General features: G+C 51.9%; 11 protein-coding genes across 11 annotated transcripts; 6 read left to right on the forward strand and 5 right to left on the reverse strand.

Annotated features, from left to right (window-relative positions):
* Positions 1-1,829: 1,829 nt before the first annotated feature.
* EDD37DRAFT_613481 (RNP domain protein) lies at positions 1,830-3,861 on the forward strand (the record flags this gene model as incomplete). The annotated part of the gene is made up of 9 exons (XM_062815454.1): positions 1,830-2,226; positions 2,280-2,332; positions 2,435-2,442; positions 2,497-2,590; positions 2,655-2,822; positions 2,890-2,941; positions 2,994-3,481; positions 3,531-3,684; positions 3,731-3,861. 9 exons carry the CDS (start codon positions 1,830-1,832, stop codon positions 3,859-3,861), a joined length of 1,545 nt encoding a protein of 514 aa, XP_062665656.1.
* Positions 3,862-4,864: 1,003 nt separating this feature from the next.
* On the reverse strand, positions 4,865-6,255 carry EDD37DRAFT_190652 (uncharacterized protein). Its single transcript, XM_062810086.1, has one exon. It carries the CDS (start codon positions 6,073-6,075, stop codon positions 5,188-5,190), a length of 888 nt encoding a protein of 295 aa, XP_062665657.1. The 5' UTR covers positions 6,076-6,255; the 3' UTR covers positions 4,865-5,187.
* Positions 6,256-6,945: 690 nt separating this feature from the next.
* Positions 6,946-9,286, forward strand: EDD37DRAFT_642218 (MFS transporter). Its single transcript, XM_062817349.1, has 6 exons — positions 6,946-7,481; positions 7,528-7,825; positions 7,876-8,215; positions 8,268-8,296; positions 8,370-8,638; positions 8,689-9,286. The coding sequence occupies exons 1-6, from the start codon at positions 7,030-7,032 to the stop codon at positions 9,110-9,112; spliced, it is 1,812 nt and encodes a 603-aa protein (XP_062665658.1). The 5' UTR covers positions 6,946-7,029; the 3' UTR covers positions 9,113-9,286.
* A 198-nt stretch (positions 9,287-9,484) lies between these two features.
* EDD37DRAFT_654336 (hydroxyisourate hydrolase) lies at positions 9,485-9,871 on the forward strand (the record flags this gene model as incomplete). Its single annotated transcript, XM_062818673.1, has 1 exon — positions 9,485-9,871. One exon carries the CDS (start codon positions 9,485-9,487, stop codon positions 9,869-9,871), a length of 387 nt encoding a protein of 128 aa, XP_062665659.1.
* Positions 9,872-10,515: 644 nt separating this feature from the next.
* EDD37DRAFT_654337 (uncharacterized protein) lies at positions 10,516-10,983 on the reverse strand (the record flags this gene model as incomplete). The annotated part of the gene is made up of 3 exons (XM_062818674.1): positions 10,516-10,707; positions 10,760-10,801; positions 10,855-10,983. 3 exons carry the CDS (start codon positions 10,981-10,983, stop codon positions 10,516-10,518), a joined length of 363 nt encoding a protein of 120 aa, XP_062665660.1.
* A 2,750-nt stretch (positions 10,984-13,733) lies between these two features.
* On the reverse strand, positions 13,734-14,566 carry EDD37DRAFT_191925 (uncharacterized protein). Its single transcript, XM_062810097.1, has 2 exons — positions 14,510-14,566; positions 13,734-14,382 (listed from the first exon to the last, which is right to left on the reverse strand). The coding sequence occupies exon 2, from the start codon at positions 14,305-14,307 to the stop codon at positions 13,915-13,917; it is 393 nt and encodes a 130-aa protein (XP_062665661.1). The 5' UTR covers positions 14,308-14,382; positions 14,510-14,566; the 3' UTR covers positions 13,734-13,914.
* EDD37DRAFT_660017 (regulatory protein SWI5) lies at positions 14,499-16,324 on the reverse strand (the record flags this gene model as incomplete). Its single annotated transcript, XM_062819079.1, has 2 exons — positions 14,499-16,018; positions 16,069-16,324. 2 exons carry the CDS (start codon positions 16,322-16,324, stop codon positions 14,499-14,501), a joined length of 1,776 nt encoding a protein of 591 aa, XP_062665662.1.
* An 889-nt stretch (positions 16,325-17,213) lies between these two features.
* Positions 17,214-18,500, forward strand: EDD37DRAFT_191904 (ubiquitin family-domain-containing protein). The gene is made up of 3 exons (XM_062810095.1): positions 17,214-17,420; positions 17,542-17,644; positions 17,702-18,500. The coding sequence occupies exons 2-3, from the start codon at positions 17,551-17,553 to the stop codon at positions 18,073-18,075; spliced, it is 468 nt and encodes a 155-aa protein (XP_062665663.1). The 5' UTR covers positions 17,214-17,420; positions 17,542-17,550; the 3' UTR covers positions 18,076-18,500.
* A 1,256-nt stretch (positions 18,501-19,756) lies between these two features.
* On the forward strand, positions 19,757-21,011 carry EDD37DRAFT_570345 (L-iditol 2-dehydrogenase; the record flags this gene model as incomplete). Its single annotated transcript, XM_062814271.1, has 4 exons — positions 19,757-19,904; positions 19,960-20,657; positions 20,713-20,818; positions 20,869-21,011. 4 exons carry the CDS (start codon positions 19,757-19,759, stop codon positions 21,009-21,011), a joined length of 1,095 nt encoding a protein of 364 aa, XP_062665664.1.
* A 1-nt stretch (position 21,012) lies between these two features.
* Positions 21,013-23,312, reverse strand: EDD37DRAFT_191920 (MFS transporter). Its single transcript, XM_062810096.1, has one exon. The coding sequence runs from the start codon at positions 22,986-22,988 to the stop codon at positions 21,204-21,206; it is 1,785 nt and encodes a 594-aa protein (XP_062665665.1). The 5' UTR covers positions 22,989-23,312; the 3' UTR covers positions 21,013-21,203.
* Positions 23,313-24,567: 1,255 nt separating this feature from the next.
* EDD37DRAFT_613489 (PLC-like phosphodiesterase) lies at positions 24,568-25,962 on the forward strand (the record flags this gene model as incomplete). Its single annotated transcript, XM_062815455.1, has 2 exons — positions 24,568-24,685; positions 24,740-25,962. 2 exons carry the CDS (start codon positions 24,568-24,570, stop codon positions 25,960-25,962), a joined length of 1,341 nt encoding a protein of 446 aa, XP_062665666.1.
* Positions 25,963-26,054: the final 92 nt, after the last annotated feature.

Genomic DNA, 26,054 nt, shown 5'->3' on the forward strand with positions numbered 1-26,054 from the left:
AAGGAACTGGCACAAGAATATTACTTTCCTATTATACCCTGCGCGTCGTTGAGTAAAGCAGGTTTTCTAGATGTCAAGGACAATTAGATGTGTGGTGCCTGCGGGCGACAGAAAGGAATGGTGTTCTGTGTGTTGACAGGTCGGAAATGAATTGGGCGCAGCAGTCACTGTCACTTTTTGAGTCAAAGAGCATTTTGCGTCACTAGCGCCAAGGCGCCCCATCCATTCACAGGCCAATGTCTGCGTCCTTCCCACTTCACACCCTCCGTCACACTGTTGTCCTGCAGTAAAGTCTCATCGCGGTTACTCCTGCATCCGCGAATAACAGCTGCAGCCACAGCCAGTCCGACCTGGTAAACTCATCCTACCCTACCCTACCCTACCGACCGGTATCTTTGCCCGAACCCTCGCATCATCCCATCCCAGACCCTGCCCGCAACGGCCCAAAAAACTGCTTCGACTCTCCCCTGACATACTCCGAAAGAGGACAGGCCGCCGTTTGCTGACTGCGCGAGCAGGAACTCTTCCCGAAGCTCCTTCATATCCTTCCATCCGAGAAGCCTTATTGGGTACGCGTTGACAGAGAACCCCTGCTGGAACCATTCTTGACGCAAGACAATAGTCACCTTGTGATCGCTTGTTCTGGTTAGTCAGACATCCCCCCAGGTTTGAAAGAGGGACACATCCAACAGGGCCGTCCACAGCTGTCCAGTTCCTGCTGAAGAGGTTGATACTGGTGAAGAAAGGCATCCTCAGGAGGAAGCAACGGAGAAAGAATTAGCGATGTTGACTGACACGGTGGATATACAGGGTTCCGACTTCAGCATCATACTGCAGCAAGGAAGCAAGACCTTCTCACCATATCACAACTCCGCCCTCCAATTAACGTTTACCTGCGGTAGAACAAGCAAAAGGCGCCATCTCCACCCGGCAACTGCTTTAACTTGTTTCTTGCCCGCCCCGCCTTCCCTCTGCTGTGCTTGTTCAGCGAGGAAATTTTTTATCCGACCATAGAAGCGGCGGCCGAATACGTGCTCCGACATCTTGTCTCTAACGACGCGGTCAGTCAGTCAGTCAATTTGAGGCTCTGCCAGAGACTCAAGCAAATCCTGCCACTCCAACTCCGGGTTTTCGTGGCCTTGCGACTCGCTCCACTCAGACAAATCGAGCTGTCCGCACCTGAGAAGTGTCCAGACAGCCCTTGTACAACTCGGGAAACCTTGTTAGCTGGCCTCTGCCCCCTCCCCTCCTGCATTTTCGTGCATGCGATCCTGATCTCGTAGACTGAACAGTTGAAACCAACCGCAGCGACGTCTCGGCAATCGTCCATCATGGGTGCGTATTCTCTCATTCAGTCACAGTGCCCCAGTCTCTAGCGTCGTCCGCGTTGGTTGGGTCAAATACGCTGGTCACCTCTCATTACCTCGTCTTGCCCTAAATCCGCTTGTTCATCTTCACTGCATCAGCATTTGTCCTTGTCCTCAATTTTTTCACCATCTCTTGTTTTCATACTCTTCCTTGGCTGGAGAGAATTGTTGGCTAACTGATCTGGCGTACAGTAAGTGACACCAATTTTCTGTCGCGAACACAAATCGAAGTATCACCATGAGACATGGAAGTCGGGTGAGGTTCAGAGCAGGGCATCCATTGTCAATTGGGCTGGGTCCACTCTGGCCTTATGCGGTTCATTGCATCACTTTAAACAATCTGGCAATATTCACCACCACTCTCGCGCAGCTGGACAATCACACGGACCTTCACCTTCACGTGCAACATTGTCTCAGATTCACCTGCCCAGTCCATAAATTGAACCTCACTTCGCACTCACCATGATTGCTTTACCGCGCGAATTTTCTGACCCTTTACAGAGAGACCGAACTCGTTCACCGCGTCGTCGATCGCGAAGCCCTCGACGCAGCCGCCGCTCCTACTCCCCTCGTAGCCGCTCTCACAGTCGAGGCGGCGACGACTACCGTCGAAGCGAACGCCGATCTAGAAGTCCCATGAGTGGTGCACCCAACACCTCTGGAGGATACGCGGGGTCAGGCTACGGCGGTAGAGGTGGAGGTTCAGGAGGTCCGCCCCGGACATTCGAAGATCGGTCGGCTGCAAAAGAGCAAATGATGCAATCGGTTCGCGAGTCGTCCCAGCAAGACCGCCGAGTCTATGTGGGCAATTTGGCTTACGACGTCAAATGGCATCATCTCAAAGATTTCATGAGACAGGGTTAGTGGTTACCGATCATTTTAGGCGTCGATCGCTACTGACATGGAATACAGCTGGAGAAGTTCTCTTTGCCGATGTCTTACTACTTCCAAATGGAATGTCGAAGGTGGGCGCCATTGTGTGATGCGGCTGGTTTCTCTGGTCTTTCTTTCTGGTTTTTTTGTTGGACGTTGGATTGACGGGTTGGACCTGGTCCACGGTTTTGTAGGGATGCGGGTAAGTTGCGCCGACAATCAATTTATTCTGAGTCCTTTCTGACAGACTCGTCAGGATTGTGGAATATGCAACTAGGGACCAAGCCCAACAAGCTATTTCAACGCTCAGCAATCAGAGCCTCATGGGTCGTCTCGTCTACGTTCGAGAGGTAGGACAGTCTGCAACCTTGGACTTCTGTTAACACCACTGACGACGACTTTTCCTCAAACTAGGACCGCGAAACCGAACCTCGATTCATCGGCCCCCCCGGCGGCCGCGGCGGCGGCGACTTCGGCGGCGCTCCTCCAAGAGGCGCTTACGGTGGAGGCTATGGTGGAGGCCATGGCGGCGGAGGTGGCGGCGGCGGCGCAGGTGGTGGTCGTCAACTCTACGTCTCCAATGTTTGTTCTTCCTACAAACCCTTTTCGAACTCTGCGTCATGGAGGCATGGTTAACTTTGCATAATAGCTCCCATTCAATGTTGGTTGGCAGGATCTGAAGGACTTGTTCCGTCAAGCTGGTATGTAAAGTGCCTTGTCGAAACGCTGACAACGAGTCTCACAAAAATATAGCACAGGAAGGAGGTGTCATTCGAGCCGATGTCCACATGGACCCGACAGGCAGACCGAAAGGTACCGGTATCGTCGCATTCGAATCCGCCAACGACGCTCGCAACGCTATTCAGCAATTCAATGGCTACGATTGGCACGGACGCGCACTCGAAGTTCGAGAAGATCGATATGCAAGCAGTGGCCCCGGTGCTGGCTTTGGCGGCCGCGGCGGATTTGGTGCTGGAGGAGGATTCGGCATGCGTGGCGGCTTTGGCGGAGGCAGAGGAGGCTTCGGTGGTCGTGGAGGTTATGGTGGTGGTGGCGGCGGTGGCTACGGAGGTGGACGAGGCGGCTATGGCGGTGGAGGTGGTTACGGAGGTGGAGGGTATGGTGGTGGTGGTGGCGGCGGCGGTGCTCCTGCTGTTCCCCAAGAACAAGCCGCTCCAAACCCTTTCACCGACTTCGCAACCTTTGGAGGAGAGCGAAGCCAGATCATTTACGTCCGAAACGTCAGTCCCCAGACAGCACCTCATTGACTCCCATACTAACATCGTGCAGCTCCCATGGTCCACGAGCAACGACGACTTGGTCGAATTGTTCAGCACTATTGGCAAGGTCGAACGTGCAGAAATCCAGTACGAGCCTAATGGACGCTCTCGAGGCACAGGTGTGGTGGAGTTTGACTCTGCTGAAAACGCCGAAACTGCTATCTGTGAGTCTTTCCCTTGTCCTTTGCAGCCGTTCTGACCATTTCGCAGCTAAATTCACCGGCTACATGTACGGCGGACGTCCACTTGGATTGACCTTTGTCAAATACAACAATGCCAACGGCAACGAGATGGAAGGTCAAGAAGCTACCGAAGGCATGACTCAAGATCAGATGATGTGATCATCTTCGACGTGCATGGATGCCCATGCCAACCCTTGACGTCCTGCTGACGACGTAGCCTACGACATCGCCATGGCCTTTACCTGGTGATTGCGCTGGATTCGAAGGCCATTCAGATTGTACTTCTACGGGTCACGGTTGGCTCTCAACAACAGGCACTTGGATTCCTACGGGCTCGTCAACCGCTCTAATTTCATATTGTACCAAAAAAAGTTGTGATTTCGGGAATTGGTCATGCATCGATTGCAAACATGGAGGTTTCGTGCGATAGCTGAGCTCGACTCGCCCAATAAGGACATGGTTCCAGCACTTGCTTGACCTTCAATCTGCTTGTGGTCGGAGAGCCTTAGGTAGTAGCAACGTTCTTGCTTGGTTGATCGCGGCCAGATGGAGACTATTGAAGCCCTTGTGGTCCCAGTGCGCAAAATGATATGGAGTTGTTCTGTGGTAAAAAAGGGTCGCCCGTGGCTCTGAATATTGGGCTCTCGCGGTATCGAGACGAGAGAGATCCTGGCACTCGCCGCAGGCTTGAACTTTCGCCAGAGCCGAGCCTGGGACAGTCGCATCGCAGGTGTCTCAAAGTGTGTGAATTGGTGCAAGCTGAAGTAAGGGGTGGCACCCTGGTCTGTACAGTAGCGCGAACAGTAGGCCATCCAACCAGTAGACGGCAATGCAACCATTGAAATCGAGTCATGTACGGTCCATGTACGGTCGATGCAACCACGGCCTAGCTTGCAATGTTTTCCTCTCCATTTCGCCCCAGTGTCCGAGCTCTTGAGTCCAGCTTCGATATTGGAGTCGATAATATTGGAATCTCTACTTGAGAGGATGTAAGTTGCCGTAGACGATACCAGTAGGGCAGACACCCGTCCTGTATCATAGGTTGTTGGGGGGAGGCAGATTGACGACGAGCCCGTACTGTGGCCCGCTTCCTCGTATACCTTTAAGTACGTGGGGAGGAAATAGGCAGAGACACCCCTGCCTCGCTCCCTGTCTGTGTGTTCACGTCTGCCAGTGCGCGTTTCGGGGTCTCTTACACGCCTTCAGCTTTTCGCAGTGGATCGACACGGTAAAGCAGAGGGGGGTCGACGAAGGAGGACACTGCGTAAAAGACCCACTGCTGCCCTCCTGGCAGAGATGCATGTGGTTGGAAGGTCGTTCTGATCTTTCCAAGCTTTGTATTCCTCGAATCTTCCTGGAATGATGTCTTTGTGGAGTGATACCAGACACTCCTTCCTTTCTATTACATTGCACATATACAGGTGTTACCATCCTCAGACAATGCGAAGAATGTCCATCCAGATGACAACAGCGTACCTCAGTTGTTCAGACGATGGCACCGACTTGGGCTTGGGGTTCGCCTTGTGACGCCTGTCCATTGGCTGTAGGCTTCAGCTCGACCCAGACTTTCGTCACTCTTTGCTTCGCATCCCCAAACACTTTGGTCATGACAGTTTCTCCATTGACCTGCTTTTCTTCAATAGCGTCTTGGGTATTGAACTCGCATATCAAAGTGCTATTGAATGGACGTGGAGGATTCGACCAGACGCTGAACACAGCATCGTGCGCAGTCACACTTTGGATGTTCTGGAAACCCTGCTCGGCCGCATATCTCATCAAAAAGTCGGCCAGTTTCCTCGTAAGTCCTTTTCCTTCGGCATCGTGCCTTGTAGCCGTTGCGTTGCGCAGCAGGACCTGCTTGGGTCCAGTGGGCTTCCAGATATCCTTGCGCGGATCTCTCTCATTGATCATGCTATACGTGGTCTCGAACGCTGGCAGGACTTTCATCAAGGGGCCCATCTTTTCCAGGTCCAGTGGATTGATCCCATCGTACGACATCGCTATGCTGACCAGCGGGAAGTCCATTTGTTCATGCAATTCCTCAGGTGACGCATCGATCTTGTTAAGATCCCAGTACAGCTTGCCGTTGGGCTTGGATTCTTCTCGCTTGAACTTGTACTCGAGGTCGAAGATGCCAAAACTGTGCCCGGAAACGATCTGGTGACGGAGGAGATACTCACCAGCTGAAAATCCTCCAATGAATCGCTGGCCGGCATCTGGATAAGTCGCTGGCCATATCGGCGAGTAGAAGGCGTTGGAGTGGAACCCAACAGCTATGGTCCAAGGAAGGTGTTCTTCTGTCAGTCTCCTGATCTCATATCGAGCCGGGAGGTTGGACGGGTTTGTGCTGGTGGCCACCGAAAGTCCGGTCATGTTGATGTGTAGATGCGCAAAGTGAGAAGAAAAGATCGTTCTGATCAGCAATCAATTGCGGTGCACGGTCTTGCCAGTGTTCTGAGATACGGCCATCCTTGTACAGGCGAGAGTGAAGGCCTTCAATCCACCTCAGGAATTGAGGCGCTTATATACCCACAGCATTTCGAGTCTCATCTTTAAACATGACCGCGTGAGGCTGCTGAAGGCGACTCGTCCCCAGGACCGAATGATAGATCATCAGAGGACTAGCAATGGTCCTCGATGTGACTCGTGCTGCTAGGATACGGCGTAAGGCTTACCACGCTGCTATGGCAGCTAACCAAAGGAGTCTGCATCGAGGCCAGAAGAGGAAATACTCACGTTACCTCAGACGCCCTCCATGGGTAACGACCAATCCTTCCTGAGTAGCGTCGATACTGATTGTGGTACGCTCTCCACTGGTTGAAGTTTTTTGACTCTTGACCGAGCAATACATCCTTTGATAAATGATGATGACCATATCCATTGAAGGTCTGCGATGACTCTTCGTGTGATGAAAGCATGTCGCAAATATTCGTCGAGTTCATGAGACAAAGCGTACCATCAGACTTTGGACGATGACATATCTTGTGATCCAATGCACACATTATTCATGCGAGGGTTCCGACATATTTTTAGTGATATCTGAATTGGCTGAACATGTATCTTCGTTGATTGGATTTGATTGATTTGGTGCTTACTGATTACAGGATTCTTAACTAAGAACTAAGGCTCACTAGGCATACAGTGGAGACGCGGGTCGCGAAAGCTTCCTCATAGGCAAATGTTTCTACGAGTACTGTAGCTTCATGTTCAAGCTGTGCAACGTGTTTCCATAAAAAAGTTCCACCCACCATTGGCTAGGTTTACGGTACTCAGCTGCTCGATCAATCTAGGAAACGGTATACGTGATGACCGAAGGCATGTGAAGATATGTCCAAAACAGTTCCCACGCACACAGAGGGCCAACGTTCCCGACAAACGCCCAGTGCATCCGACGAGGCACGCAACAGCGAGCGACTCAATTTCAACCACGTCGATTCTTTCGCTGAGCACCACCGCTTGACTCATCACCTGGACACTTTTCGACAAGCCGCTGCACTCCTTCTTAGCGACAGCGATGTGGACAATGTCCCAGGCCTCAGCGCGCCCGAGGTGCAGGCACTGCATGATGAGGGCATACGAAAATGGCGCCAACCACGAATGTTCTACTTCACCGTCCTCGTTTGTTCGATTGGCGCCATTGAGCAAGGCTGGGCCCAGACGGGTATGAATGGTGCCAATCTCTATTTTCCTCAGGCTTTTGGTATAGGGTCGGATAGCAAGCATGACAATTTCGTTGTCGGCCTCATCAACAGTGGCATCTATTTGAGCACTGGACTGTTGTAAGTCTGAATTCCATGTTCTTTGTATCTCAAACTGACTCTGCAGGGGTGCTTGGTTGTCTGACCCCATCAACAATCGTCTTGGCCGCCGCGGCGCAGTCTTCGTCGGCAGCGTCCTGTGCCTGATCGCCAATTTCGGCTCGTCCCTGAGCAGGACTTGGCCGCAGCTACTTTTTTTTCGATTCGTTCTCGGTGCCGGCCTGGGCATCAACGCCAGCACCGTTTCCGTCTATGCGGCTGAATGCGCGCCAGCTGCTATCCGTGGCGGCATTGCTGTTTCCTGGCAAATGTGGGTCGCTTTCGGCATCTTTATGGGCTTCGTCGCAAATGCCGCAGCATACAGCGTGAGTGACTACACCGGCGGCACGTTGTTTGAGGCTAACATCGTGATCAGTATGGCGCTGATGCATGGAGGTGGCAGCTCGCTGGACCCGTGATACCAACCGTCCCTTTACTCATCATGCTACACTTGTGTCCTGAGTCTCCGGCTTGGTATATCAAAAATGAACGATATCAGGAGGCTTTTCAGTCGCTTTACAAGTTGCGTAATACTGAGCTACAAGCGGCCAGGGACGTATATTCCACGTATCTTCAGCGGCGTGCACAAAAGAAGGTTGAGGAAAGCGAAAGCCCATCTTTCGTCCGTAAAATTATGGAGCTTGTTACTATTCCACGGATTCGACGAGCTACAACTGCTTCATACGTGGTCATGCTATCTCAGCAGTTATGTGGCAGTAAGTGCTGCATTCTCCGATTGCCTTTGCGCTGCTGACGAGGGCTTTTTAGTCAACATCATTGCATTTTATTCGTCCACGGTAAGCTGACAGAGTCTGATGCCGAGTTTCGCTCGAGCGGTAAACGAAACATGCTCATGTCGAGTCTCTCCAGATTTTCGCGCAGGCTGGCTTTTCAATGTTGGGTGCTTTGGTGGCTTCCTGCGTATTTGGCTTCGTCAATTTCATCGGAGCATTCCCAGCGATATGGACAATGGATAGCCTCGGTCGACGTTCGTTGCTGCTTCTGACGTTGCCGCTGATGGCACTTACCATGCTTTTCGCCGGCTTGAGTTTCAGCATACCCCCAGAGAACGCAGCTCACTTCGGGCTCCTCGCGACTTTGATCTACCTGTTTTGTGCACTGTATTCGCCTGGGATGGGGTAAGTGTTCACTATTGAGGGTCAATAAAGCCTGTGCTGACATGCTCTAGACCCGTGCCGAATACTTACTCTGCGGAGGTTTTCCCTCTCTCACACCGTGAGGTAGGCATGTCTTTCGCTGTCGCCACTGCGAACTTCTGGGCTGCAGTTCTGTCGCTGACCTTTCCCGGGTTTGTGACGGCCTTGGGGTCGCAAGGGGCATTTGTCTTGTACGCCGTCCTCAACATTCTTGCGCTGGTGCTAGTGTTTCTCTTCGTTCCCGAGACAAAGCAGAAGACTCTGGACGAGTTGGATGGCGTCTTCTCCGTCTCGACACGGACATTCGTCAAGTACCAGACGACCGAATACCTGCCCTGGTTCGCAAAGCGCTATATCTTGCGGCAAAAAGAGGCGGAACTGAAGCCACCTGCGTTTGGAGAGGAATATGAGCGGTTAGTGGGACAGGACGATGATGATGATGATGCGACATCGTAGGACAGTAGCCTCAAATAGATTGCTCACTCGATCATCGACCCTAAGAAGAGAGCCGAACTTCAGTTGTACGATTTCATGTTGCTGGGTCAGAACTTCAATGCACTTTCCAGTCTGACACACACTGAATGGAATTATACATCGGACTATGCCGATATCACGCCCCGTGCGTCTCCATGCCTGATCGAAATGCCATTATTGAGTCGTCAGACAATGACATTTATATTCTGCCTTTGCTTTCGTGACGTCCAACTCCGTTCGGCGGCCTCCGCCCGCATTTCGAACATACCTAGGTACTTGGGTATTTATTTCCTGTCTCTCCTGCACCACCACACTATCGACCTACATACTTCACTTCTGCGCCATACCTTTACCATGTCTTCTCCCATAACCTGCCACGTCCTCAACACCCTCTCCGGCACACCGGCGGCCGGTCTCAAAGCCACACTGACCTTGTTATCAACAACCTCCTCATCACCTACACGGTTCCACGCCCTTACCAATGGCGATGGCCGTGTGACGCAGTGGGAGCCGAACTCGTCTACGGCACCCACACTGGCGCAGGTCATGCAGGGGTTCTCGGATGGTGAACGCATACCGTGGAGCATCACGTTCGACGTTGGCCCGTGGTATGAAGACGACGGTGTGGAAAGCTTCTGGCCAGAGGTCGAGGTCAAATTCTACGTCAAGAAAGGCGAACGACACTACCATGTGCCCGTCTTGGTTGGCCCATGGACATACACAACATATCGTGGATCTTGAATGCTGGTGCGTCGAACCAGGACATCTGATAGGGGGCAGAGGACAATGCCGGACGACAGACTGTGTACGGCTGTTGCTCAGTTCGGTCTGTACATCAACGCATTCACCACCATCGAGATATACAAACAGTGCATGTATCTCGACAGCCCTGCTAGTCTTTTGGTCTCTTCTCGACACGGCCTGCTACTCCATCCTCAGTCATGAGTCCTGCATACCGAGTTGCGCGTCTTGTGCAATTGTAGCGCGACGCGACAGCTTATGAAGACCTTTCAAACGTCCAGCATTCAAATACGACGGTCCAACACTGCCATGAACGAGAAATTTATATCCCACAATTCCAAGGAGATCAAACTTTTGCCAAGAGAGAACTATTCAATCTCGATATCTTTTTGACGTTCACTGTCAGCATCATCCATCTCCACTTCGGTACAGAGTCACGTTTTGCGACCACCCGATTGACCATACAAGCTCCGGCTTAGCGACGAGTGATAATCAATCGGTGCTTCGCGCAGGTTGTGTTGAACCCAATTCCTACGCTTGGCGTAATCAGGAGACTCGAGCACAGTGTCGAGATTGTGAAAGTTGTGGTGTGTTTGCAAACAGATCATGAAGCAATCAACTCCGCCCTAACAAGCCGCATGTTGTCATCGGTATCTTTGGTATGGTGAATAGGAGGAATATGATGGACTGGAACGCCGGCCGTTGATTGTCACCACGATTGGCTCGTTGATGTCGGGCTCGGCGGCATCTGTGCTTGCGATGGGCCTGCCGGCCATCCTGATTGTCTGCTGTCTCTCATATTCTTTCGACTGCCGTTTGAGATCGTCGATTTGTTCCTATGCCGTGTCTCAGTCATCAGGTTGGCGTTTCACCAGGTCGCAAGCATACCTTTGTCAACTCTCGCCCATTGATGAGATAGCCTTCTCGCCCCTAATCTCAGATGAGTGCCTGTGGACCGGCGGGTGAAAAGGAGTATCCCGTACATGGTACGAATAGGGTCTCACTGTAGCAGTCGGCCCCAGATGGTACTGGATCTGGCGAAGGACTATCTGGCGAGACAGGCCATAGCCTGGAAGCCAGTAGTCATGAGATGCACTGTCGATTGAAGACATTGCGCTGGAGCGGGAGTGGTGCTGCAGGCACAGCAGTCACAAAACGTATAGAAGGGTCTCATGGACTTGAGTTCTAGTCGGTGCAGGGTGGTCTTGCTGAGGCACTATGTTGGAATGTTCGTCTTGGTAGAGAGGAAGAAGGCGCTATGAGTGAGCAGCCTCGAGGCTGATATAAGGCTGTCAAAGGCAAGGAGAATCGTCTCAGAAGGCTGCCTGGTGACCCACTGGGACCAAGATGAATGGAGCGGACCGGCTCCCACCATTTCTGTATAGACTGAAGACGATAGGAAATAACCAACGGCTTGTAACGTAAGGATTGCACCGAATGGCTGCCTTGTTCTATTCATGCAAGTGTCGATGCGTACTGTTCGCCACAGATCGACCTATCAGAGAGGCAGGAGCGACCGGGATCCAACTGATGTATTTCCACTTTACAGGCTACGCCTCACTTTCGCGCTTCCATCTCATACCACTTTCCGACATGTCACCGCTCTGCCCATACTGCTCAATCAATGCAACACGTACGCCTGGGCGCATGCCTGCAGCAGCATCTTCGAAAGCAGTCAATCATACCTCAATACGTGGCTGACAGGCAGTCTGATGAGTTCATGAAACGCCCGTTGCCGTGGCAAATGAAGATCACCCACCCACTGCCTGCCCAAACCACCAGGTATACCCAAGCTGCGATTATTTAGACACGAACGACTGCCATAGTACCCTCCGAGACTTATCAGTGATCGACTCCCTCTTCACAGCACAAGAGTCAATGATCATCGCTGCACGGAATGACTTTAGAAGACCCGGGGCGAGCCTCACAATGCAGCCTACTACTGTGCTGCGGGTCACAAATCGAGCCCCTAACAATTACACTTGCAGCTCTGCGAAGGCTATGCAGGACCACAGAACTACCATGCAAAGTCGCTCTCACCGCTCATTCGAATCATCCCTGGGTGCAAGACCGCTGCTCTCCTTACGCGCTGGAGACTTCCATGACTTCCTGTTCGCACACGTGAAGGACCAGGAACACTGGTTCCATTTGTCTCCGCCCTCTAAATCGATATACCCACGTCCCTGGGTGAACACCAGTCTTGTACAACCTTTTTGACCCTCAAACTGTCTGGTTCTCCGAGGTGGCTTGTCCAATGAAGACACAATATCTGGCAATTTCAGCAGTCTTCGGAAGACCGAGAACTCCGAGAAAGAGCTTGCCTCATCTTCGGTTGTACCATTCATGAAGTGCTCCTGATGGCAGAGCTCCTGTGACAACGGGCTTGTCTTCTTGGCCAGCTTACTATGGGGGAGGTATATGTCTCAACCAATACACTGCTGGTCGCACTTCAGTATCTCGAACAGGTGTCGAGGGTCAACCTTAGCTCCACCAAGTCGCTTAAAGCATGAGGTCTCGGTCAGCTTGGAATTGCTCTGCTTCTGCAAACGGCAGGACTGTACCATCATGCTCCACCATGGCCCTGAGGACAGCCTGCGGCCCTGCGAAGGCTAGTCGTCCAAGTTGATGTTCAATACTGCGGCACCAGATCTGTCTACTATCTTAGCGGTACTTTTGTGCAAACAAATGCCGTCATAGGCCCGTTGGTAGGGTACGCCTGAGAGTGAAGCTCTACGGACTAGTCTCCAGAGATGATCCCCTAGTATGGGTCAGGCTAGCCTTGACCTACAGACCAATCACCTGTCGCAAGGCTCTACGACCTGTAGACCTGCAAACGGCACCGACGATCCTGCAGATCCTGATTGTGCGACTACTCAACTTTGGCCTGCTAATCAGGCTAATCAGTCGAGCGTTCGGCTACTTGTACATACCCATAAGATCGGCGCCCTGGACGAACGCCGCTCATGTCGACACCGTCACATGTCCCTCTTATGCCGGCAAATGACGAACTCTGTCGATCGAGGTGAACCCACCAATCTTCAAGGAACTGGGGCACAACCCGTAGGTATTGGTAACGACGACCAAATGCTACGGGGGATCAAGTCATGCTCCATGGAGCATGAGATAATCATACTTACTCCTCTTCGGTACAGTATGTTGATACCCTGATCGACGTCGCAAAATGGTCCAAATCTATCCGTCCCCTGCAGGTGTACGCGGCCCATCGCATTGCCGAGATTGATTCCAGTACAGAGGTTCCGTACGGAATGTGTCCATCAATTCCTCATAAGTCCTGACACAGGGTCACAGGTCCAGTACCAAGCTGCTTGGATGACATGAAGGGAGGGTTACCAATACGCGACGGCTATGATCAGGTGAACTGCCAAGTTGCCATAAGCCAGCCTCACTATTGATGATCGGCGCTTGTCGCATTGACGCTGCCCTCCCTCTCGTCGCCATGGTGAAACATCTCGATCAGATAGCCACAAGGACAAAGTTGACACCAAAGGGCGACAGCATGCCGGCATTGCCGTCTGGTCACAGTCCGTGGTAGTCGTACACAAGGTTTGGCGGCATGCGCAGCATATGGAGCCGTTCCACGACGCAGCCTTTCTAGCGGAGAAAGCAGTGACAGCCAATGACTGTGTCCTGGACTCCTCGCATCCGAAGTTATCAACCCCATACCATCTATCGCACGAGCTCATGCAGCCTGCAGGGCCGCGGAGCAATAACATTGACTGCCATGCCTCACGTTGGGACCGCCCTCTCCACATTTGCTATGGGTGGGCTCGTCGAATGCTGCGCGATCTAGAGGTAGTTCGCTAGTAGACTGGGCATCGAGGTCGCCCTCGTCGGACAGTTGTGCGCGGCAGGGCGGTATCTACCTCCCTCCCTTGCAGCTGACCTGTGAATAGACTGGAACTACTTTCAAAGATCGAGGAGTCTAGCATGCATTCTTATCTGGTGCTTGTAAGTGTACTAATCCAACCAGTGCTACCTTGGCCAAGGCAACACTGCTTTCACTTTTGGACCTTCCCAGCAAACTATCCCTCTCGCAACGCTCTCATCGCGATAAATGATTGGACAACCAGGCGCTCTCCATATACAGGGGGTGACAAAGAGATCCTCTGCCTGGAGCGCCTCGCTTGATTCGCCAGTCTGTCGGTCATCTGCGTACATGCGCTGCCTTTCCTTGCCTCACTGGGCTCGGACAGTAAGTTCTCAAACAGTAAGTTCTCAGACAAGGTACGTGCAGACCGCCAAAGCCCGAAGCTTCGCTCAAGCAACATGAAGGAGTGATTGAAGATCATGAATGAATGTACAGTCCAACCCGAGACCGCCTGGTTCAAAGAAAGAAAGGCATAGTTGGCAGAATGCACGAGCAAAAAAGACAAAGACATGATACACGTTCCCATTGGCATGCTCAGCCCAGCCATGGCCGATCCCAACCATATTTCTTCGTTTCAAAGCAATTCCCGCTATCCCTTGATCCCATCAAAACAATACCCAAATCCACATTATTGCCTCCCGACGAAAACTCCACCATCTTCGCCTCATCAAGTCGTTGTTCATCCCATTGGTTAGTGTACACTATTTGCTCGTCACATCTTGATCTGTACGGTCTTCCTCAAGTCGTGAAGAAGTCTTGGATCGAGGGGTCCAGCCCCATTTCCATGCTGCCATAGTCGAGGAAGGTATCAAAGTCGTTCTTATCTGGGTCGAGCTTCATTTGGAACTGTGACGATTGAGACATCATCGTGCTCGAAGTGTCCGTGGGCATGTCAGAAAAGTCAAAGGCCACGACGTCAGCGGCGGGCGAAGAGCTCGAGTGCGACAGACTGGGGAGGCTGTGACCCGAGAAGCCATTGACCGCGCTCATGACAGAGAGACTTGGATCCATGACAGGGAGGTCTGGTAGCATCTGCGATGGCTCACTGGGATGCAGGTCAGGGATGTCACCTAGTTCGGCTGGGGTCAGTTCTCGGTAGTTCGGCGTAGGCTTGTTGCCTGTCGAGTATCCTGGACTGGCTGGTGGTGTGAACGAAAAGATGTCAGGCGGGAAACCCATCATCTGATCCATGGTCATGGTGTGGTGCTGAGGCATGCCGAATAGCGCCATGTCCTCGAAGGGCGAAGGACCTCTGATGCTGAGGTTGTCCATGTTTTCGGTAGGCGGCGATCCCCAGCTTGAATTGGAGTAGCTCGAGTTCGACGATGCGTACGCATCGTGTGCTTCACTGGTCTTTTGCCTGGTTCGGCTGGCCTTGTCGAGGCGGTCTTCCATCTCAGGTCTGTGTTTCCTGGGTCGGCCTCGCTTGATGTTCTTCTTGACTACGCCATCAAATGCGCCGATGCACATTCCTCGCTGGCGATGCCTTGTTAAAGCGTCGTGGCGAGCGAAGGAGTTACCACAAAGACAGGGATAGGGCTTGGTGCCGGTGTGAATCTTGGCATGTCGCTTGAGGTCATGGCCGCGGACGAAGCACTTCTTGCAGTGGTCGCATCGGAATTGTCGGTCGCCGAGATGAGTCTGAACGTGGGATTTGATGTTTTCCTTGCGACCGAATTTCTTGTTGCAACCGTCAAAATTGCAAGTCCACTTGTTGTCCACAGGATCTGGGCCGTCTATGTACTGGGCAATGTCATCAAGAGTGATGTTCGTCTCCTCGATCGAGGCTTGGATGCCTGGCTCCAGGTTGAGGTCTGATATTGACATGCGGCGAGGTGAGAGGGCCGGTCTACCTGGCGAAGAGCTACCTTCAGGAGCTTGCCAGGAGGTCAGGATTGGTACACCATTCTGCTCCAGTCTGGGAGCATATGAATCGCTGTCGAAATCTAGCTCTTCGTCCGCTGCTCTCGACTCTACCTTTACCTTGGTGGGCTCGGAATGTTGTGGCAGTAGTGGGCTTCGAACTCGTCTCCGACTTGCTGGAGTCGGCAAATCGGCCACTTCAAAAGATGTACCGGTAGGTGTTGACAGAAATGCAGGCTTGAACTCTTCGTTTTCGATGATACCTTGCAAGGACCTGCCTCGTGCCATAGGTACTGGATAGGGTGACTGCATTGCAGGTGATGTTTGAAGCGATCGAGAGTATTGGACTGCCGAGTTATGCTGGCTGAAGGGAGGTGTAAGAGGGAATTGTGCTGCTGCAGTGTCAGTCTCTGTCATATATGCACGCACCGATCTAAAAACTCACCACTCTGGATTTGGTGTGAAGGTGTGTGTGGCCGCAACTGAGTCTGCACACGCAGATCCGGTTGCGACATTCTTCTGGCGTCAAAGGACATGCCATTGCTCTGAGGTGGATGGACGATGTGAGTGGCTTGGAAATACCGAGGGGTATTTTCGTCCATGAGTGCCATGTTTGGCATTGAAGCGTGCATTGGCATGCCCATTTCAGAGAAGAATTGTGGTGAATGCGAAAAGTCCATGCCTTGGTGGTTCTGGTGCATGAAAGCATTCATTGTCATGTTTTCAAACGGCGTCCCAGGCATTGAGCCCGAAGACGCCGAATAAATACCGCACTCGGGAGAGATTGGTAGGTCCATAGGTATGGTGAGTTGCTGCTGGCCCGGTCTTGCTATTTTCTGCTGCTGCGTTTCCCGCAAAATTTGTTGTCCGTGGATTGATCCTAGGTTAGTCATACTTACCGTGCTGCCGTGTTGCTGCTGTCTACGGATGGGGCTTCGTTGTTGTTGGTCGAAGGATTGGCCCCGTCTGTGCAGTGATTGTCGTTGTTGTGGCATGCTGGTACTGACCTTCATGGCTTCAAAGGCTACAACTGGAGTCGAGTTCTGTCTCCGATGTACTGCCTGTCGATGTTGAAGAAATGAAGGCGGATTGGACATCATCTTGAGGCGAGATGAGTTCGAATGGTGGAATTGTCAAAGGTTGTTGTTAATTTCCTGGTTCCTTCTCTGGTTCGAGACTGTGTCGAGGATGCCCGTTAGCTTGCTTCCCTTTGCCAGTGTATGCATTCTTCGAGCTCACCTCACGCAGCGCGAGGGCTGCGGACCGGGCAACGGTCTTTTTCTTTATGCTTCTACCAGTCGCAGGCGGGGCTTGCGACTTTCGTGTATATGAGAAGGGGCCCTCTCAGGGCAGTACGTTTTGTATAGGTCAGAACTGGGTCCTGAGAGGCTTCTCGCTTGTCTTCTTGTAGATCTTATGTGTGTGAGGGTGTAGTACTTGTTTGTAAGGTGTATGAGATATTGGAGTGGATATGAACAAGAGGAAGCAGTCAAGTACTGACGGCGAGGAAAGGGAAAAAGTCCATAAACAGAAGCGTTGTTATGGGTAACGGAGCTTACGGCTTTTGGATTTTAGTGGACTGACTTTATCACGCTTCCAGCCGCTGACGAGTCCTGAGAGGCAACAATGATTAGATGTCGATTAGATAAGATTCAGCGGCAAAAAGTCGCCACACTTTCGCCAAGGCCGAGCCACACCATGAAATTCATCTTCAATTGCGGCATCTCGTTTTTTGTTTCTTCTGGCTTATCAAGCACTTCTGCATTCAGAAGATTGAGGAAGACAGTAACTGTCTAGGTGAGTTCCTACTTGTCTGTGCTTTAAATCCTTGAGAACGCCTTCTCGTCCACACCAGCGACTCTCCAGCGATTGCGCATTCTCTTCACGACCACGAGAAACTGACTTGTTCCTTTGCCAGATCTTCAAGATGCAGATCTTCGTCAAAACTCTCACGGGTAAGACTATCACCCTCGAGGTGGAGTCTTCTGATACCATTGACAATGTCAAGTCAAAGATTCAAGGTATGTTTGACCTGAGTGATAGGCGGTTTGCGACAGGAATTGACAATATCTCCTCAGACAAGGAAGGAATCCCGCCAGACCAGCAAAGATTGATCTTCGCCGGCAAGCAACTCGAGGATGGACGCACTCTCTCCGACTACAACATCCAGAAGGAGTCGACTCTGCACCTTGTCCTCCGACTTCGAGGTGGTATGGCCAAGAAGCGCAAGAAGAAGGTCTACACCACCCCCAAGAAGATCAAGCACAAGCGAAAGAAGACCAAGTTGGCTGTCCTCAAGTACTACAAGGTCGATGGCGATGGCAAGATCGAGCGCCTGCGACGTGAATGCCCATCGCAGGAATGCGGTGCCGGTGTCTTCATGGCCGCTATGCACAACCGTCAATACTGTGGTCGTTGCCACTTGACCTACGTCTTTGATGAGACCAAGTAGGCTTCGGCAATGCAACATATGGGTGGACCGGTCACTACGGAAATTCTAGAGCACGGAACTTGATGCCAGAATTCAAATAGGCAGTTTCCCAATCGAAGAAGGAATCCAAATACTTGATCTCAAGAACGTGTTGCCCTTTCCTCATTCATATCAGTTACACCCGTCTGTGAATTCTGTACTTATCGCAGGGAGTTCCTGATACGGCAAGGATGGGTGGTGGGAACGTGTGTGCGCCCTGCTAGAGATCCCCGTCGAGCCCATCCTCCTGCCAGCCAAGAAAGTTTTTCTCCTTTCTTGCTGTGGTGATAACGTTACAAGCAGTCAACCAGCTGTTCCGATCATGCAGGTCATGTACACAAACATCATGTAAGGCGCTACTGCTACCAAATGTCAGCCGTGCATGATACCCAGCCTCGTTCGGATGTCAGTTGCATTTCTTGATTGGATCAAGTGTCTGTATCCAACTGCAACTTCATCGGTGCTCGTTGGCGCTGAAGAAAAAAGCGACCCATGGCTCGCATCTCCATCAGTGGCAGGACTAATCTTGACACGCTCTCAGGCTAACAGTTCACTGGCACCATGTGTCAGTACACCGATCCTTGCCGTTTTCATGCTACATAGTATGCACAGCATGTTTACATTTGCTCGAACTCGAAGAGCCCCAGCCATCGGTCTCCTAGCCATCAATTCACATTGAACATTGTCCTTGCCTCGAGTATTCATGAGACGTTAAGGTAGGTGTACTTCCTCCTTTCCACCTTTCTCTTCACCCTTCACTCTCCAAAAGTCGACTTGCTTGCCAGCGTTGCCCTCTCCAAGATCCAGTCGCTCGGAACGTGGATTTACAGAATGCGCAAATTCTTCTTCCTAGCACTGTTCGCCCTACCTGGGCACGCGTGGTCAGAGAGCATGTTTTTCGCCCGCTCCACTTCGAATACACCCTTCTGTTACTCAGGTGACAAACCTTGCGGCGCGTACTGCATACCTGGCACCTATACTTGTTGTCCTGACTTGGAAGGTGGCTGCCCGCTGACCATGGAATGCCAAAAGGGCAACAACGCTGTATACGGATGCTGCCCTGAGGGGAAAACCTGCACTGGTGAAGGAGGTGCAATGACTATTGACTACAATACCGAACTACTCGGCAACGTCTCTACCGTTGCCGCACCAAGTACGACAACCACGTCAGTGAAAAGTTCTGCCTGGACTCTTGCAGTGGGTGATGCTGTGGCCATGGCAATAGTGGCAGCTCTTTTGGTTGTCCTGTTGTGATTCCGGCTCTGTCATCAAGTCTTCTTCGAACGAAATGCGAAATGGTAAGGTTGTTGGAGTACGAAAGGCACTCCAATACTACGACAAGCGGTACCATATATCCTTCTGCCTTCAACCACCTCATGTTACCGGATATACACGGGTGGGCAAACTCAAATGGAGTACTGTATCTCCTCGTTTCCCCGCTCACATTCTGGGGATGGGAAGGTTTTACCCAGGCTTCGCTAGGCAGAGCACCGCCTGAAAACGATTGCCGAATGACGCTGCGGGGTGTCGATACATCTCGAGGATATTGCCGAACATAAGAACATGGACTTCCCACAGAGTATAGGACACTGATACCTCAACCTTGAATCCTCTTTCGGGCAAACAACAATCTGTACTTCCGTACCAAGTCAACCATCATAGCATGTCCAAAATGAGAGCAGCGCGATACCACGGCAAAAGGGACATCCGCGTGGAGGAAGTTGCAATACCCGAACCCGGACCTGGTGAATCCCTGGTCGAAGTCGAATGGTGCGGGATCTGCGGCAGTGACCTTCACGAATATGTTGCCGGTGGGTCTTTTTCTCTCCAGGGTTGACCTTCAGGGCATCACTGACTCCAATTCAGGTCCTATGGGCATACCATCTCCCGAACGTCCACATGCCTTGACAGGCGCTGTGTTGCCGCTCACCCTTGGTCATGAATTCTGTGGTCGCATCAAGAATGCCCCAGAGGGCTCGAAATGGAAGGAAGGACAGGCTGTCATGGTTGACGCGCACATCTTCTGCCGAAAGTGTCTTTCCTGCACTTCAGGGAACGACCACATGTGTGAGAAGCTTGGCTTCATCGGTATCAGTGATTCCAGGCGTGGCGGTGGTCTGTCCGAGTACGCTGTGGTTGAAGATGACCACATCTACGCTCTTCCCGACAACGTCAGCCTCGAGGATGCCGCCATTATTGAACCTCTCGCTGTTGTCCATCATGCTGCTAAAATGGTGAATCACAGTCTCCAGGGTCTGGACGTGCTCATTGTCGGAGGCGGACCGATTGGTGTCGCGATGATTCCTGTGCTACGGGCTCATGATGTCAAAAACGTGTTCCTAAGTGAGCCCACGGCTACGCGCTGGCAACATGCGAAGGGCTCGGTTGAGAGAGTGATCGATCCCAAGACCGAGAATGTGGGGGCTGTCTGCAAAGAGTTGACGAGTGGAAAGGGCGTGGATGTCGTCTTTGACTGTGCTGGAGTGCAACCTGGGCTACAAGCCGCTTTGGATGCGCTCAGACACGGAGGCACGCTTGTCAATGTCGCTGTTTGGGAACAACCTGTGCGTCCGAGTTATTGCGTCCGTGATGGGACCTTGGTGCTAACATTATGCTTAGATATCAATCCCGTTCTGGCAGTTCTTCCTCAAGGAGCTCAAAATTGCGAGCTCTTGCTGTTACAACATGCAGGACTTTGCGGAGGTTATGGATTTGATGGCACAAGGTGATTCCGCACGCTCCACAAACTTCTACATTTATTGACAGACCTTCCAGGTCGATTCAAGGGATACGATAAGATGGTGACGAGTCGGATATCGTTGGAGGATGTTGTTAAAAAGGGGTTTGAGGAGCTAGTCAATAACAGGGATGAACACATCAAGATTATGATCTCGCCGAAGTTGAAGCAAGGTGAATGACAAAGCTGCATTAGATTAATGGTCTATAATACAGAAATTCGGACAACTATGAAACAGGTATTTGACGGAAACCTCTGAGTATGGCTGCCACGGACAAAGGACCGCAATGAACGGGTTCTCTTTACATTGGGCATAGCGATATTGTCCTTGCAATTGGGGGGTATATGTATAGCAGAAGTGTGCAGCTGACATTTAGATGACAGTACCCTTGTTCTGCTTCTTGTCGACATTCCAGTTCTTCCAGATGGCGATGGAAGGAATGGCCAGGACCAGAATGCAGGTGGCAGCAATTGATTCGTACTTCTGGGCCTCTCCCCAAGCGTGGTTGATGGCAGTTCGGACGGGAGTACCCACAGCATAAGTCATTTGAACAGTGTAGCCTCCAAGGTAGATCGTCTCGTAGTCAGCTTTGGCACTCTCGGGGAGCGCCTTCAAGAGCGCGTTGGCGAACGTGTTATCGTAGATGGCAGCAGTGACGGCGTAGCCAATGGCTCCACCAATGCTCGAGCACAGACTGATCAGCGACAGCATCATCGGCACGCCGTCTCGATCCGCAGAAGCCATGACAGCCATGTCCTCGCCGATAACGAGAGTGCCACCAGCGAAGGCGATGAAGATCTGGCACATGACGAGATATCCGATACCATACTCGTTGCTGCGGAAGTGGACCATCAGACCGGCTCCTAGGAACATCAACGGAAGACCGAAGAATAGACAAGTGTATTTGAAGTGCTTCGTGGCGCGGACCCAGACGCCGAAGACGACGCCCCAGAAGCACGAGCCGACGTTGTATATCTCCGTCATGTACCCGGCCTGGGAGTAGTTGAGGTTGTATACGACCAGGATGAACGAGTAGTAGTAGATGTCCCAGCAGTAGAAGGAGAAGTAGAGGACGGCCGCGAGGCAGCAGGCGCCCAGGACGGTGCGCTGTCTGAACAACTCCCACCGGACGAAATGCGTTCTGGCGAAGAATTTCTCCCAGATGGCGAAGATTGGGAAGAGAAGAAAGCCTACGACAACCATGCCGATGAATTTGCCCGAACTATACTGCGCCTTGCCGTAGCTGCTCAGCGAGAACGGCAGCAGGACAAGGACGAAGGCGGCCATTAAAAGGATGCACCCAACGATGTCGAATTCGTGGAAGTAGTGCATGAACGACTGGAAGGCGTTTCGGCCGCTTGCCTCTTTCTTGAAGAGACCCATCTTTTCAGCCTTGCGTTGGTAGAACTTGAACACAAGAACCAGGGGCATGAAGACGAAGAACATGATGATGATGAAGGCGCCATAGCCCCATCTCCATGTGGTCGTGTTCAAGAACGCCTGGCCGAGCAATGGAGCGGTGAACGCGGTGCAGATGAACGGCGTGCCCACAAAAGCGAAAGCAAAGGCTCGGTTGCGAAGACCAGAAGTGTCGGCCACGAAGACGTCCATGATAAGGTAGATGGCATCGTAGCCAATCCAGTAGAGCGTGTAGCCCGCGGCATAGCCACTAGGGCCTTTGCAGGACGCCAGGATGATCATGCCCAGGAGGTAGACACAGACGAAGAGAAAGAAGCCTTCGGCACGACCCCAGATGTTGAGGATCTTGGCGATAGGTAGCTTCAAGACACCTCCGATAATGCTGGCCAGAATCGCGGCTGTGGTGAGTTGAGGAGCAGCTACGAAGTCGGCGTAGGCAGCGGCATTAAAGAGGGTGGTCGTTCCTTGCTGCAGGGCAAGCATGAAAAAGGCCACCCAGATCCAGCCGTAAGTCGCGTATACGGCCCACTTGGGCCATACGAGGGCTACGGCCTCAGCCTTCTTGACACCGAGCTGAGCATGCTGGGTGACATTGTTGGGATCGCGTAGGATTTCTTTCTCGTTCTTATCGGGCAAATCCAGACTGTCCGTTTCTGAGTCGGTAGGGACATCCGACGCCGACGCTTTACGAACGGTGGGACTCTCAGAGGTTGTGAACTTCTTTTGAAAGAAGCCCATTTTTAAGATGCCAGAGAGAGATAAGTGAGAAGGTGAGTCGACGACAACACCTTAGGTCGCATATGGCGAATGAGGAAGAAGGTCATGCATGGTCCTTGCAGGAAGGGACTCTGGGGACTTATTTATCTTCAGAGAGTTCTGATCTGACAGTATGATAAACTTCATAGATAAGTGGCACCAGTATCCCCAAGCGACCTGGGCGACGGGGACACTTGCTTCTCGAAGGTCCACAAGGAAGTATCTGATAAGATAATCGCTCAGTACAAACCCCACCATCGTTGAAGAATTTTTCTGACGTGGTATGGAAAAGTATGAGATGGCGTGGCCGGGGTTCAGGGTGCATTGAGTTGCGTCTGTCATGTCGTTGTCATTGGTCCTTGTGGTCGGCTCGAGCGGCAACATGATAATGATAGCTCGTCTTCTGCGGGCTCCATTGTCATACCAAGACGAGACGAAAGAGCTTGAAAAGGGTCGCACAAGGAAGCTTGTTCCAGTATAGGTACAGTCTAAGCGTAGGTCTTGTCTTGCTTGGCGTGGTGCATAGGTGCTGTATGCAGTGTGAAGGTGGCATGAGGTGGAAACATATGGGCATCAAGAGGGACTCCGTTGCCCTCCTCTAGGGACTCGATAGTTGCTGCGCCGTAGTCCATGCAGCTAGTCGGAATGAGGCATTTCTCGTGGACTTCAGCGTGCCAAAACCCATTGGCACTGGTCATAGCCATCTCGATCAAATCTTATCAATCGCCATCATTGGCTGTCATCGCACAACCCCGTCGTCGCTGATCCGCTTTGAGGCGGCTCGATCAAATCTTATCAATCAGAATTTTCATCATAAATGCGGGCGCCGATGACAGCCAATGATGGCGATTGATAAGATTTGATCGAGATGGCTATGACCAGTGCAAAGAGTCTTAGCCGTCGATCTTGCGTTACACGGTAGGTCTCCTTTGGGCCCTGCAGGTGTGCATCATTCAACGGCTGCCGTACAAATAGGCTGGCTTCCACTTGTGCCCTGTATCAACTGATTTATTATTATCTGCAACATGTCATTTAGATGAGTTCGTTGGCTATACGAACACTCGGTTATTGTCATTCCACTTTCAGGCGAATTCCCATCATGTCCCTGAGGCCCTCATACAGCAACTCATTGGGCCTGAAACCTGCTCATTCAGGCCTGGCCCGCATTCCCGGTGGACTATTGCCCCTGCTTTAGTGGCTATCTTTTGCAAAATCCTGTTCAAGGCCAGCGCGTCTGGACCTTTCAAGGCACTCAGGTACCAGTATGCTGGCGCGCCGCTTCCTTATATATCTGATAGGCATGACGTTGTCCAAATGATAGGGCAGACCATCAGCTAGGTGATTTGCCTCATCATGAGTTGCTCTTCGGTGTCCACCTGCGCCGTGAGCGCCGGGTCGTGGCATTCTGCCCCAGGTTTGCTTGGAGCAATGTTGTCTACATATCTTCCGCATGCGTCACGGCTACCGTGGGAGAAGACGAGTGCAAAGATCTTTCCCACCATTGCCTAAACTCAGATGCGATACCTGTCTTGATCCATCCTGCGCATTTGTTGACGGCACCATGTCTATATCAACAAATCTGTCGGTTATCAACTTTACACCGTATGACTGGACTCAGATAGGAAGATCAAAAACAGCAGGACTGACAGAATGGACTTTTCCAAAAAGCCTTGCATCAGGTAGGTAACATCAATAACGCTGGCGCAAGCTCGCAGCACTGACGCTGGTTCCAGGGCAGGCATATGATGCTGAGATCGTAGTGAGTAAACCAGCTCAAGCGGAAGCGCAATGGCCCTTCACTTGGAACGACGGCGCAAACCCGGTCGCCAACCTCACACTTGCGGTCTCCGGCAGCTCGTACTCAATCAACGCCGCCCTCGATGAATACAGTACCGAGCACAACCCTAAAGGTTCTGTCGTGAACATCCCCTTGACCAACGAGGCATGGTCTCCTTTCATCCTGGTTGGCAACGAGAGCAACCTAGCCGGAAATAACCCTCCGATCGATTGGATGGCACAGAATCTGCCGTACATCGGATGCTTGACACTCCAGGACATGGTGATTCCAGGCTCCCACGACGCAGGGATGTCCGAGATCAACTATCCGCGCGAAGGAACCGCTGCCAACAGTCAAACCCAGACGTTGAATATCACGGGACAATTGCAAGCAGGTATTCGGTATTTCGACATCCGCCCCACGATATCACACGGCCAATTCTATACTGGGCACTATACAGACGAACTCGGTGCCAACGGCGAATCGATCGCCGACATCATTTCTGACATTAACCGATTCACAGCCAAGGGCAACAAGGAACTCGTCATCCTCGAGCTGAGCCACACCATGGACACGGACTCGTCGTACCAGGCCTTCAGTGACTCCCAGTACGGCAGTCTATTGTCTCAAATCCGCACGAATACAAAGCACCTATACACGGGCCACGGGTCCGACGTCCTCACTAAGTTACCCCTGTCCGACTTCATCAGCAACTCTGCGGCAGTGGTAATAGTCTGCGACGAACGAAACACAAGCTGGCTCGCGGCCAATGGATTCCAAAATAAGGGGTTCTACTCGAGCTCCCAGTTCCCCGTGTATAATAATTACGCCGATACTACGGACCTAGCCACCATGCAAAAGGATCAGTACACCAAGCTTGTTGCCCAGACCAAGACCCCGGACAATGCCGCCCAACTGTTCCTGCTGTCGTGGACGTTTACTCAAAGCATCATCGATGCGGTTGGATTGGGAGGGGACACTCTGCGCCAGTCGGCGACGCTGTTCAATGGATTTCTGGCCCAAGTTGGTGGCGCTGTGCCGTACACTGGGCCTGTTACCTGGGTCGCGGATAAGGCAGGGCTGCCTAATATTATCTTGATTGATAATGTTCCGACTAATAATAGGTTTTTGACGGCCATGGCTATTGGTTTGACAAGGTTCTATGGAACGCAATGTTAGGGATAGCTATGTCGAGTATAGCTTGGTATGTCTTGGGAATGACACGTTTTGCATAGCAGGGACATTGGGGCTAATGTGAATGTATGAATGGG

This window comes from Exophiala viscosa, assembly GCF_022695815.1.
Source record: "Exophiala viscosa unplaced genomic scaffold EDD37scaffold_15, whole genome shotgun sequence".
Taxonomy (NCBI): domain Eukaryota; kingdom Fungi; phylum Ascomycota; class Eurotiomycetes; order Chaetothyriales; family Herpotrichiellaceae; genus Exophiala; species Exophiala viscosa.